The sequence below is a fragment of the Sinocyclocheilus anshuiensis genome, unplaced genomic scaffold, assembly GCF_001515605.1.
Source record: "Sinocyclocheilus anshuiensis isolate Anshui unplaced genomic scaffold, SAMN03320099.WGS_v1.1 scaffold961, whole genome shotgun sequence".
Taxonomy (NCBI): domain Eukaryota; kingdom Metazoa; phylum Chordata; class Actinopteri; order Cypriniformes; family Cyprinidae; genus Sinocyclocheilus; species Sinocyclocheilus anshuiensis.
In genome coordinates, this window is record NW_015557049.1 from 1282735 (window position 1) to 1297149 (window position 14415).

At 37.4% G+C, this 14415-nt stretch overlaps 1 protein-coding gene across 2 annotated transcripts in view; it reads right to left on the minus strand.

Moving 5' to 3' along the window:
- The window catches only part of LOC107676380 (insulin-degrading enzyme), a 24492-nt gene extending 10224 nt beyond the window's left edge, over positions 1 to 14268 (minus strand). The window contains exons 1-15 of one of the 2 annotated variants that reach the window (XM_016470902.1): positions 14191 to 14268; positions 13914 to 14054; positions 12886 to 13070; positions 11257 to 11464; positions 9978 to 10147; positions 8766 to 8888; positions 8261 to 8373; positions 5924 to 6086; positions 5637 to 5729; positions 5460 to 5551; positions 4239 to 4319; positions 3583 to 3686; positions 1817 to 1919; positions 377 to 499; positions 151 to 233 (exon numbers count right to left, since the gene is read on the minus strand). In XM_016470902.1, coding sequence (XP_016326388.1) covers positions 151 to 233; positions 377 to 499; positions 1817 to 1919; positions 3583 to 3686; positions 4239 to 4319; positions 5460 to 5551; positions 5637 to 5729; positions 5924 to 6086; positions 8261 to 8373; positions 8766 to 8888; positions 9978 to 10147; positions 11257 to 11464; positions 12886 to 13045 — 1616 coding nt within the window. In that variant the 5' untranslated portion in view covers positions 13046 to 13070; positions 13914 to 14054; positions 14191 to 14268. The remainder of the gene's footprint in view (positions 1 to 150; positions 234 to 376; positions 500 to 1816; positions 1920 to 3582; positions 3687 to 4238; positions 4320 to 5459; positions 5552 to 5636; positions 5730 to 5923; positions 6087 to 8260; positions 8374 to 8765; positions 8889 to 9977; positions 10148 to 11256; positions 11465 to 12885; positions 13071 to 13913; positions 14055 to 14190) is intronic. The other variant, XM_016470903.1, reaches the window with a different exon arrangement.
- Positions 14269 to 14415: the final 147 nt, after the last annotated feature.

The window sequence follows — 14415 nt, forward strand, 5'->3', positions numbered from 1 at the left end:
CAAATAAAAAAATCTTATTAAAAAATAGATTTCTTCCTCTAATACATAATTGACAACTTCGTACCCTACCACTAATAATTGTTACTATTATGCAAAATATAAATAAACAAATAGACAATCACTAGTATGTAGTTTTTATGCTGAACCTACCTGAAAAACTCAAAGTTTAAACAAGCTTTGGGTAGGAAAAACTTGTCATCCTGTTTGAACCAAATTTTGCTCATCGCTGTATCCTTTAAAAAAAATAAAAAATAAAATAAAATAAAGGACAAGAGATTGAGGAAGAAAGAAAAGTCAGTTTTTGAGAGACTCTGAGTAATTCAGTTAAAGTTACTCCAAGAGCAAATTATACAAATTTTATTTAAGAATAAAGCACCTTTATCAAAGTGGGGACAGATGGGGAATCCTTCTCTAGAGGATAAATCTCAAATTTTGTTGGAATGAATTCATTCTTCACTGGCAGTTTGAACTTTCCATTGAGGTCTGCATTTTGCCATTTCTGAAACAAAAAGGAGGAAACAATTAATTTTCTTCCCCAAATTATGGTAATTACAGTATACAAAATTAAAATGAATCTCCTAGAGCAGAGTTTAAAGTTTTACAAAATCAAGCTGACCTGTTTTTCACAGCTTAGCCAGTCCCCTTTGATCAAACATACAGTGCTCATAATACATGGATCACCCCTACAACCTTTTTAGTTACCCAGCCAGACCATTCACCACTAGTCTAAATTCTAAGGGCGCTCTGATCAGGATTTTTTGGGCCGATCACAGATTGCCGATCACAGGAAGCAATATCTGCCGATACGATCACCAATACCGATCTTTTTGAAGCCTTCTTTTTATCATCTAATTTCGTGAGCTGTATGTGAGGCAGCCTCATGCCAGGTTCACACATACTCCGTTTGCAGTGTGTATGCAGTCCATGTGCGGTATTGTAAGTGGTGCAGAAGCAGCACGGACTCATTGTGCTTTCACACAGAGGTCCGCTACTGATCCGCGGCTGTTTGCCACAAATACAACATTTATCCATTTTGATTTCAAACCCAAACGTTGTTACTGAAAATGTTTTTTGAGCAACGTGATTCTGTTTTTATGCAGTACAGTAATACAATCTTTCATAGACGCGTTTAAACGCAATAAAAATAAGCAAGAGTATGTGTGAACCTGGTGTTATGTGCGCACGCTTTGAGTGTGCATGAGCGCACCGTCTCTAGGAGAGCGCGCAAGTGCTGAATGGTTTAAACACTGACACGAATTAAAAATAAATAAAAATGATAAACTTTAGTGACAATGCAACACTGCCTCGATTGTGCAAGAGACAATTCCTGTGTGAACTGTGCAGCTGGCTTATTGTGCAGATGCGATGTGCTGATTTGAAGCCATTTGCGCATTTAGAGAGGGAAAGAGAAAGCGCGCGGTGATACACTCACGCTGTTTTTGAAATTATGTCTCAAAGAAAGTTTGCAAATTACTTCGCAAGTTATTTACTGAAGAAATATGAATTTTACCTCGTTATCAGCATTATAATTATTTTACCCGCGCCAGATAAGAGATTGAGATGGTGCCGCTGCATGTCATGCCAAACATCTCACAGCAGGCGCGTTCGTCAGCTTGAGATCGGTTTATGAGGTCGGCCTTTATACAGACCGCCGATCAAACTTTCCCAAGCCATTATCGGCCTATAGCAATCGGTAGCCGATCAATCGGAGCACCCCTACTAAATTCTGAATGAAAATGAAGATACGGTTTGTGTGTGTACTTGGAACAAAAAAAAAACAATGAAATCAAACATGACGAAATCAAATGTGTCTCACCTTAATAGCCTCATTAGTAATGGCTTCCTGTTTATACTGTGTGCCGTACCACTCCTCAGTCCGGTCCGTCTGTCCTTCAAATGATTTGGAGACAACCGCAACCCTTATAGAAAAAAAAAAAAAAAAAAAACAAAAAAAAAAATTTTTTTTTTTTTCAGTGCTGAGTTATAGAACTATAATCTGTAATGAATAGGGGGCCGTGACAATGGAGTAGAGGATCCAAATGCAAGGCTTTATTATGAAACTTGGTTAAAAAAAAAAAAAAAAAAAGACAAAAGAATTGTAAGATCATTGCACCAGACACAGCATGACGCCGTCCATTTCTCACAACTCCCTTGGGGAAAATGGGCCATGCAATTTTGCTTTTATCAGATCCCAGGCTCAGTAAATAGATTGATGTAATGACCATAATCCCCAATCAAAGGTTCAAGTTTCCCGGAGCTTCTCAATCTGATGTGTAGGGCATTAGATCAGTGCACCATTTCTGGACAAATTTAGACCATCCTGACCAATAGAGAACTTTTGGAACAATGACGTGCTATTCTGGGCTCCCCTGCATCAATCAATTACATAAGAGGCCAGAATAGGTTCTGTCTAAAAGCCTGAACACTCCTTCCAGAATTAGTCCAAATCACACAAGGTTACCAGCAGGATACAGCAGTTTCACCGCCTGATGCTTAGTGCACACAAAAACTGCAAGTGCTTTCTCAGTCTGGCAAGCTTTTATTAAACGGGTGCTACACAATTTCCAGCACTCAGAGAGCACAGATTTTTATTCAATTCTACTGGAAAACAAAAGTGTTGTTTACAAGGAACTGGGTTTCTACAATGTGCACGTCTGAGGAAGAACTAGTTTGTGGATTTGGCAACGTTCATGAAATTCTGATAAACCCACTGCTAAATGTCACAATAACTGTGCTTGGTCATTTTAAATATGGTACAGATTGTCTCTAGCCGTCTAAGTTGCCAGTTCTTGGCCAGCAAAGGCTAGATCAGATTTTCACAGATAGCCAAATGTCTGGCTATGTGAGACTTTGGTCATCTAGTGTTGCAGTGCTTTTAGCAAGGTCAGTGGTGTAGCCAATCACACAAGAAGAGGTATGACAAGCAGCAAATCACCAGATCTGAAGTCTAAGTCTTTATCTTGATCTGAATAGTTTGGAAATACTAAGACAAAATGAAATACAGCAACCCTACAAGTTCTTCCATCCCAAAAACAACACGAGAGAAGCAATGGTATGGGCTGAGATACGGTTCAAACAGAGACAAAATGCTCTTTTAAAGCTGGAAAGGAAATTGAATTTGAAAACCTCCGTCACATTGGTGAGAATCTGAAGTGGGAGACTTTCAAACACAGCAAGAAGATCCAGTTACAAAAAAAAATGATAAAAAGACTAAGCAATCTGAGCCCTGTTTGGCCCTGAGCAGCAATACATTAAAGAAGCTGAAATTTGCTTTGCACAGGTTCAAATATGAAGCTCCTTCCGTAGGTCATTGAAGAGAGCAGCCAATGGCTGGACGTCTGTGTTAAACCAATCTCAACCTGAGGGGACACTAAACATCTTTCCCAACTAGCCACAACATTTTCATCATGGGTAACACCAACGACAGTGTTTCAGTTTAATATTTGAGATTAGTGATTTGAATGGATCCCAAACCACCACAAATATGAAAAAGAAATAAATAATTCACACTGCTTTCTTTTACATGTTATGCACATAAAAGTGTGTACACATGTTACAAAACTGAAAGACCACTGTGCTCACCTGACATTCTCTGGTCTCAGTTTATCAAGCACCATCTCGATCAGGTCTGGCCTGAACTCCTCCAGCAAGTATTCAGCAGCCAAGACTTTCTCCAGCGGATAGTACTGACACACAGAGAAATGGGCATTATATATATGTTTTGCTCTAAAAGAAAATCTGATCTTTTTTATAGCTTTATAATGTCAATTTATAGAATTATTAAATATTTTTTAGTATCCAACCAGATCACTGGGTACTGCAACCTACAATACAATGCACTCAACCTAACATTTCCAAATTGACGAATGATCCAGAAGCAATATCAGTGATTAACAGCATTCTTGACTTATTATTTGATTGATTACTTGACTGGTTATCAGACCGGCAACAGTTTACACAAATTTAGTGTTGAAAAATGCAAAATAGCTATTTATTTGTCTTTAATTCCAGATCCAAGTTACACAATACTGTTCGATTGGTATATTGATACATATTATTCCAAACACTATTTTTGAAATAGAATGCAGTATACTGTCGTATGCGGTACACAAACACAAAATAATTCAAATGAAACACTGGCTATGATCTCCTGACAAAATGCAGAGCAGCACCCTGATGACACGAGCAACTGTAACCATGGTGACAACCTTTCAAAGTCTTTCATGGGAGACACCTACATGCAATAGTCCAGCCACTTTAGACGTGTATCCACGAGGACGTTCCTTATCCTTAAATCTGAAAGCCACAGTGTTCAAATCCTGCAAAAACAAAATGTAGAGACAAATCAGTGATGTCCTAACCACCAAGTCTCATTGTCAGTAGCACTGTATGAAAATTTACCTGGTGTTTGTCATAGATGTTTAAAAAAAAAACAAGATAAAGTACATAATGAATTTTAATTATTGGGTAAACCAGTCCTTAAAAGGGCCCTATGAAATAAATTTTCCCAAATTCTGTTTTCAGTAAAAATTTTTCTAGGTTGCCTTTCAAATAGTTCAAATAAATGCATAAAAGAATTTACTAAATCTTTTGAAATGCCTACAAATTAAATTTGATCAATTTCTTTCATTATTTGGCAAAATGTGCTGCACAACAGAGGTTTACAGTTAAATAACGGACAAATAATTGTGTGATAATCCTTTGAAAATAATGTTTCAATAAACTGTATTTGTCTTAGTGCTATTATTACTTTAAGAAGTACACTCTACAGTACAATAGTAACATTTCTCATAATTTCTTCAAGTTAAACCAAACTTATTTTTTGGTGAGTTGTATTGAAGACACACAAAACATGTCAACTTCATATTTAAATAGTCTTTTCAAGGATTAATATTCACAAACACTAGTCCATTTCATGATTTGATTAAGTGTATGGCTCTAATTTGGATTTATTAATCTAAATTTTGCACAATTCCATGACATTTGCATTAATCCGCGGTCACACTAGACTTGCATCATGCAAAATTTCTTTTGACGCTGCAACGCGATATCGTCATGCTCTGCAGCATGTTTTTAAAAAATGTAATTCAACAATAATAATAAATCCAAAATGTAAAAATATACAATCTACTCCATTTTTCTGCAGCGCTGCCATTTTATATTTATGTTTTTTAATTCAGCTACAAGGTCATGGTTTGGCAATCGATCTTCTATTGGTCACGTTTTCACGTCATATGAATTCTCAGGTCAGAGTTCACCAAACTTGAACTTTGGAACAACTTCGCATGAGCTTGCGTTTCCACTCTCCCGCATTCGCATGCGTATGAATGGAAGTCAATGGAACGAAATGTGTAGTGTGACCGGCCATTTACACAGTAAATTCCATTTCTATGACTGGAACTCACAAGTCTTTCCACTCTTTGCACTGCAGGACTCTACTTTAACAAGCATGTTCATACCTTACACTCCTGAAAGACCCACTCTTGAGGGCCCTCTGTCCGCAGCTTCTGAATATACTGGAACATGTGGAAGATGATATCCTCGACATGCACTAGAGACACAGGAAATACAACTCAAGCCATCAAAAACCTACTGACCAGCACCAAAACACACACAAAAACACTCTAGGTCCTTACACAGCCCCTCTTCTGTCAAGTCCACATTAATAATGAAGAACATGAATCCCCTGGCTCCTTCTTTCTGGCCTCCGACTAGCGTGTTCACCCATCCTGAGGAGAGACACAGTGCATCCATGAATCCATGGACACAATGCATGGCTGAGATCTAAAATTTATGTAACCAAGCCATTTTACCAGTCAAATGCTAATTTGATGTCTTAGTGGCAAATTATCTTTAATTTTTTGCACATTTTATCATTTGGGCACTCAAAGAAAAAGCTACCTTTCCTGACAAACTCTCTCACCTTTAGCTTTGAGCTCAGACAAAAGACTCCCTGGACCCTCATGTCCGATCAGATGGCCCAGATAATGACCTGGATTTGATTTGTAGTACTTCTGCAGGTCTGGGATAGGGAAGGTCACATACAAGTTTCTAATGTCCTTGATAGGCACGACTTTATAAAATTGCTGCGGGGAAGAAAGAAAAATTGAGTACATAAAAGAGTAGCAGAGAACATTCCTTAAAAGAAAAGGAAATTATGTGAAATTCTACATGTCACATTTATTGTCCAACTACAAATATTTGAGCGAAATGTATATTTTAGTCAGAATTATTGCACTCCTATTTAATTGCGCTCTGTCTGTTTGGCGCACATGCGCGCGGTGGTGCTCGTTCACTGAAGTCTGAAGTTTTAGCAGAGAATCCCAAAGCAGAAGGTAGAGGTCTGCACGGGACTGTTTTTTTAGTCCCGCTCCCGCAAGGTTCTATTCCGCACCCACCCGCTCCATATTCAATCTTTGTTCACTCGCTGTCCACTTAGAATAATTCTCTTCCCGACCGTTCCCGCTAAATTTAGATCTCGTTTCCAGAATCTCACATTAAAATTTCTGCTACTGAAAGAAAGAGATATAGGCTGACAAATAAAAGTGTAGTCTGCACCGGGGAAGAAAGAAAAATTGAGTACATAAAAGAGTAGCAGAGAACATTCCTTAAAAGAAAAGGAAATTATGTGTTACAAACTAGGGCTGGGCGATATGGGCAAAAATTCATATCCCTGTATTTTTTGACCGATTTGCGATATACTGTATATAACTCGGTATTTTCGTTTTTGTATTAAAAAAAAAATCTATTTTAGCTGTCCACTTAGAATAATTCTCTTCCCGACCGTTCCCGCTAAATTTAGATCTCGTTTCCAGAATCTCACATTAAAATTTCTGCTACTGAAAGAAAGAGATATAGGCTGACAAATAAAAGTGTAGTCTGCACAAAATTGTATGTTATTTTATTCGTCTTGTCAGGACACAATTCGTTTAACATTGACAACACAATAGGGAAAAAGTGTTGCAGAGAGAAGAAAAAAAAAAAAGTAGGTTGTACAAAAACAGCCTATTAGCTATTTTTATTCGTCTTGTCAAAATACTAAATTCGTTTGACATTTTTCTGTTAACACAGTAGGAAAATTGTCGCAGAGAAAAATAAATAAAACATCTTTCATTTCAAATTATAGGCTAAGCAAAATATTAACAAAACCGAGTTCAACGTCCTTCAAGGACAGCGCATCCACACTTTGCTCCATCCTTATTCTGCTCTGTCACTCATCAACAACCTGCCTGTTCTGGTTAGACCGCCCGCTCCCGTTCAAATTACACCAGAGTTACCGACCACCACCAAAAAATCCGGTCGGGTCCCGCGGTTCCCGGCACACACAGTCTTTCTGTCAGAGCATATGATGGGCCGAGCCGCTTAAACTAACATGTGAAACTATGTCTTATCAGTTTTTAAAGGCCTTAATATGAAGCTTGTCACATATTTAGAACAAATTGGATTATGTGCTTTCTCCACAGCAGCTCAGTCTGTGTCCTCATCTATATTTTCAGATGCGCTCGTATCAAACTACTGTATATCGATATAAACGGTATAGCCTCATATTGCATCGTTTATAAAGAAAATATTGATATATCGTACAAACTCGATATACTGCCCAGCCCTACTACAAACATGGGTTTAATGCAGTAGAATTATTCATTCACAAACTCAAAGGACATTACCCGTCATTAACTTTACACTACTGTTTGGGTTCAGTAAGATTTTAAGAAAGTAATACTTTTATTCAGCAAAAAATGCATCAAATTGATAATCATTTAAATGTAATCGAACAATGATTAATTTGAATCATTTTAAATAATCTGTTCTTTTGAACTTTCTATTCAACAACTAATTCTGAAATATTTTAAGCAGTACAACTGTTTTCAACACTGATCAATTTTCTTGAGCAGCAAATCAAAATATTTGAATGATTTCTGAAAGATCATGTGACACTGAAGACTGGAGTAATGATGCTGAAAATTCAGCTTTGCATCACAGGAATAAATTACATTTTTTTTAAATTTAAATAGAAAACAGTTATTTTATTTGCAATAACATTTCACAACATTACTGTTTTTACTGTATTTTTATTAAATAAATGCACTCTTGCTTAGTGTAAGACTTCTTTAAAAAAATATTAAATCTTACTGACGTCAAACTTTGAATGGAAGTGTATAATACCAAAAGGTCAGTTCTGATAAAGCATTTCTGTTAGATGTCTCCAACAAGAAGCAGGTTTAGGGTGTAGGGTGCATGACTGAGGTTTAGATCTCACCCTCAGGTGTTCCTCCTGAAAAGGGTGTGATGGGAATTCTGGGAGAGGGACAGTCTTGTTCTCAACCTCTCCAAAAAGCTTCACCACCATAGATGTCAAATCATCCAGCGACTCTGAAAAAACGTGAGACACAATGTTAAACTCAAACTGAAAACTTAATCTCTGCACCCTTCATAATACATACTAGTCTGCGCAAAAACAAATCATGAATCATTCATCAGAATGACAAAGAACAAGGCAGATCTCATGAAAGATTCAGTGTCAGACTGAGACTGAAGTGAAAAATCTGCCGTGGCTTGAATGGAGCTCACAGATCATTGTGTTTAATGTCAGCTACATTTACATACAAAAATCTGAGGCTGTTTGTTTCAGATTTTTGGATTTTTAGTTTTTTTATTTAACAATGTGAATACTTTGCAGATTTAAAAGAGGAAATGTTCTTCATCCACTAGCAAGTGCAAATTTAAGAAATCGATTTAAGATGGTTATGTGGCCAATGACTGACCTCTGCCCAGCACACACAATCCCATCAAGTTGGAGGAATAGTAGGTGGAGTGAAACTTGAGCAGCTCCTCACGGATATCGATGCCCTGTTTAGATGGCCTTGTCTCAAGGGTTAACTTATTGCCTTAGAGACAAAAATCACAAAACACAAATAAATTAGTGTAAAACAACAACCACTGATAAGAATATAAAGGACAGTCAATAGGCACTTGACAGTTTGTACCAAGAGATTAAGACAACTTTAAATTTACACAAGCTTCACCTACGGCTACAGACCTGCCTGACTCAAAAGAGTTGATGAAGAAAGTGAACCTGTGTTCGCTTTGGAGCGTGGCCATATGAATTCAACCAAGATCTGAGGGTGACTGTTCTGATGAAGTGGCCCACAGACATCATTAGGGCATTTATTTAAATCTTTAAACTGTTGCTGTACCATTATATGAGTGGTAGGTGGTATTTAATTAAGGTCAATTCACACTGCACTGACAGACACAGACAAATGGCAACAAACACATTTGTTGGGTTTTGTCAGATCAGTGTGTTACCCGTCTGCTCTTATGAATTCCTTATGAAGCACATGAATCCACTGATTAAGGATTGTGCTTTGCAAAAAAAAATAAAAAATGCAAACAATTAGCAAAAGTGACATTACGTAATGCAAACAAGTTAAGAATATTACCTTTTGCTGCAAAACACTAACATATACATCTGTTGGAGAGCATTTTATTGGACTTAAATTTGTCTTACATCAATAGTTGTATTTTGAACTCAATAGGTTGGAGCGAAACCTTAAACTTTCTAAAGAAAGGCTGATGTAGTTACAAATAAACATTTGATTGACAGCATTCATTTCATCAATTGAATGAACAGTTTTTCTCTGAATGGTGCTGGTTAGCATGAGGATAAAGGACAGAGCATACCACTTTTTATTTATTTATTTTTTTAAGAGTAAGCAAACCTTATATAACTCAAGCCTGCCACCATCTGGCTATTCTGGGCACAATAAATCTCCTCAAAGAAGATTAGGCTATATTGATCTAGACATTATCCTCTATCTTTCCACTGTCCTTCACTGAGAATGAAGTATAGACAATTACAGTACCCTGTGATGGGAAAAAGGCATGTTTCAAATGATCTTAGGTCTTCAAACAGAGATGATGGGACAGTATATACACACGAAAGAGATTAAATCAAGCATGAAGCATTTCCATACCAGTGCCAAACTTGCTAAAAGGATGTTTGGGGTTCCCAGTGGCTTTCTCCAACTGAAAAAGCCGCCATGCGTCATTCATGAGGTTCTTCTCATGTTCTGAATCCACTGCGTTCACCTCTCGGTCCTTACAGCTCTCATCAAACAGCGGACAGAGAAAGAACTGGGCAAATCTACGAGACAAAGTCAGTCAAAAAACATTTAATGCACTATTTAGAATAAGTCTGTTTGAACAATCAAATGTTAGCCTACAACTGTATTTATACAAATGTCTCACATTTGTATAAATAAAACCTGAAATTAAAAACATGCAAATTGACATGAATGGCAACTGCCATGCAAATAAATGTACACAGTAACTAACACTGCTGCAAGTGACATGCTGATCTGCGCAGTTTATCATAAATATGCAAGGGGGAAAGAACACCTTAAATATGGAATAGGGCCAAAAATATAGATTTCAAATAAAATTAATACAACAAAGTCACAGTCTTTAAGTCACCATAATCCCACTATAATCTGGCGAGACTGACAATAAAATGGACAAATGGCAAGCTTAAGTGCACCTACAATACAAACTAGAGTTTAAGACGCATCAAAGCTCATATGAATCCAATGACTTCAAGGATTGTGCATTGCAAAACATGCAATGCAGTTTGCAAAAGTGACATTCCGTACTGCAAACAACAGTTAAGAATATTAACTTTTGCTACACAACACATGTATATATACATCTGCTGACCAATGAGAATTTCAGAGAGGCGGGTGCAGGTGTGCTTTCAGACATCCAATTCGCTATGTGTCCGACTGATTTCAAATGGTCGCATTTTGAGGGTGTGGAAAAAGCTGAGGCAATCAGACATGATTGCCTCATCTTTTTCCACACCCTCAAAATGTATCCTTCACATTCCTACCTGTCAAACACGTACAAAGTGCTTTCTAAAGTGTCCACTGATATGTTCGCAAAATTCTGAGTCATGACCCAGTTTTTGGAGATTTATCATGAATCATTCAAATGTTACAATAAGCAGGTGGTGTTCTGGGTCACAGGAGCAGATGGGCTCTGGGGGAAACTCTCCTCTCTATATCCCAGCAACCCGATTCCTCCTGGACATGTAACTCCACACCGAAAGGCATCGTGACACCTGAAGGTCTGAACCCGGTTTGCGTTTTCATAAGTTCAAACAGCGTACACATCACTCTTCAGCATCTAAAACAGACCAGCATTCCAGATGGCTCTTTAATAATTCACCATTTGCTCTTTTTTTTTGGATTCATTTACCTGTCCAAAGCCCCTTGTAGATGCTCATGGGATATGTCAAAATAGTAATTAGTGTGCTCTCCACTGGTGAAGGCATTAGAGCTGCCGGCATGCTCGCTCAAAAACTGACTGTACTCATTCTCTTTGGGGTACTTCTCAGTGCCTAGAAACAGCATGTGCTCACAGAAGTGGGCCAATCCTGAAATGTTCTCGGGATCTGACAAAGAACCTGCAGGATAGTAAGAAGAGAAAAGCAGGAGATTAAGCAGCGCAAGAAAATACCGCTAGCTTGCACTATGACACAAAAAGTGTGCTTGACAAACTTGTAATTCGAGTTGACTTCACTGGATGACAACAGGTTCAGGCATATTCAAGAACCTCATGCTTAAATCCATAGTTACACAAAGGTCTGTATGAAGGTGAGCTACAGTATTAAAGGCATTAAACACTTAGACAACCAGCTGAACCATAATATACTAGTCAGTCAGACAGGTAGGCTTCCAAGTCTTTAGGCATTGTTCAGACAGGCAGCACAAATTCAATTCAAATCCATTTAGTTTGTAGCCTGAACAGTAATAAAATAAAATAAAATATGAACACAAATGTGTAAGTTGTTTGCAAAACAATGTTACTCAATTCAATAGGACAATTTACACTAGAATCACTTACAGCAAATCAGTATTTCAACTCAAACTCTGTTGAAAATGAATGTATTTTCAAGAAACAAATTCATGCAACACAAGGAGAATGAATTTGCACAAATCCCATGTAAAACATTGTTACATTGAAATAAATGCAGCAATTTTCACAAACTGATTTATGAATGTTTTAACCAAATTCAGTTTATTTTTCATTAAGGACCACTGACAGCATTGTGTCATTGTCTAAATTATTGAATCTGTTTGTTAAGCTAGTCCTTTTATCCTTTTTGGATTGAAAATTCATGAACAAAGCCTAGGAAAAGAAAAAAATACATGACCTCAATGCATTCAAATGTGATTCTGGCCTTATTATCAAAAAGCTCTTTTAAAATGTAATAAGTAAGTATTAAAGAAAAGCAATGACACATCTTTCTATCTAATGTATATCTCTTCTTACACATTTCAACATTTCATTCAATGGACAGTTCTTTAAACACTCTTGCTTTATAAAGTGATTTGATTGCTGAAAGCTGCACTTCCTGGCATCAGTTAAGCCCACCCATAAATCTGTGACGCTCCAGCTGTAATTCAAATCAATTGTTTAAAGTTACACTTTTATTTTCTTAAAGGGCTGAAAAGATTCAAAGTGACACAAGGAAGCCTTCAATGACTTGTGCAGAGTGGTCTGCTCAGAAACAAAATTATTCAAATCTCTCGTGGGTTTCTCTCTACAACAAAGACATAAAACCAGGACAAGGGCAGCTGCCAAGGTCTGGACTATTAAAAGTTGCTTTTTCTGAAGTTGAAAGCTATAGAGAGACAGACAGAGGCAACCCAATCAATTCAGTTAAACGCAGTTATTGATGGCCAATAATGAAGACTTGAGGCTAAGATGTCCTTCACGTTAGTAATAAATCGCCTGCATTAAAATAGAAGGGAGCACAAAACAATAAGTGGAGAAATGTGCGCAAAATGGAGCAAACAATAAAGAAACACTCTTCCTGTTTACCTATGTGGACATCCAGCGCGGCTGATGATTTGTCAGTGGTGGGGTCACTGGTGAGAATGGCTTTCAGCCCATTTGAAAACTCAAGTCCTCGATACTCCCGTTTGTCTTCTGGAGAGCGAATGATATCACTCACCACCCTCTTTACAGCCGGATCACTCATTCTAATGGACAGAGCTGAGACAAGTCTGGATAAAAAAAAAATAAAAAAAGACAAAGTTAAGAGGTCAGGCATTATCAAACTAACGCTTTAAGAATTACTTCCCCTAAAGAGGAATTTCAAAAGGCAAACACACTCCACATGTCAAGTAAATTTCAGCCCCAAAACAAAAATACAGAAAAAAAAAACACAATCGAACATATGGAAACCATTTAGATTGGAATGTGAATTAAAATGTCATTTAAATGTTAACGTCCCCTTTAATTCAAATTAGGTTTAAGTCTGTAAATTTAGCTTTAAGTGAAAATTTCGTCCTTTAGGATTAGTTTAGCTCGTTCAATTAAAGGGTTATTACCTAAGCCTAACTGTTAGTACTTTTAAGTGTCCATTAGTTATTTGAAACTTAAGTTCAGTCAACTAGATTAGTGGTTTAGTTCGAGTGCAAGTTTAGTCTTACAGTTTAAGCGAAACTTTAGTGCTTTGGTTGACGTGTACATTTAAACTGTTTCGTTTAAGAGTAAGTTGAGGACTTCGATTGAGCTTAAGTTTAGTACACTGGTTTAGTTTAAGTGTAAGTGATTTCGTTATGTGCGGGTATGTTTAGTTTAAGTCCAAGTTTAGTCCAGTTTAAACTGTCCAGTCGGCTTCCATCGTTTTCGTGCGGCTTTAAGTTTTAAACTGACTTACTGTTGTGTTATATAAAAATCAACAAGAAATTCGAGTGACAAACATTTTCAGAATTAAAATAAAAAATGTTGAAACATTGTATAATATTCTGTCATATGCTAAAGCTAGCGCGCTCGACGCCAGCGTAACGTTACCGGGCCGCCGCTGAACGAACGAAACCACAAAGCATATATTCAACACTTACCTAGTAGTTCGAATGAAAACTGTGGAAAATATAATAAAATCTGAAGATAACTCGCTGTAAAGTCCTTCCGGCTAACACATTTCTGCATACTTCAGTACAGGATAACAAAACTCTGCCGAAGACGTCTGGACGCCATGATTACTGCAGACAAAACCAATCAACCTCAGATCAGCCGCAAGCCGCTTTTACGTGCCGTTCATCAATTTACAACTAATATGAGATATTAACCATTACATATATGTGGAACATGTATTGATATCAGAAATGTTTAAAATACCCATTTGTTTCCCTGAAGTAGTTGGAATTGCTTAGTCACGCCTTGTCGACGATTGACGTTACGAAACAGACCACACCCACATCCCCGTCTAGTGGCGAGCACGTTGAGTATTTAAAGAGACACCCCTGATTTAAGCATCCGGCTGTCCATCTCTCTGTCTCTCTGTCTCTCTCTCTCTCTCTCTCTCTCTCCATCTCTCTGTCTCTCTGTTTGTCTCTCTCTCTC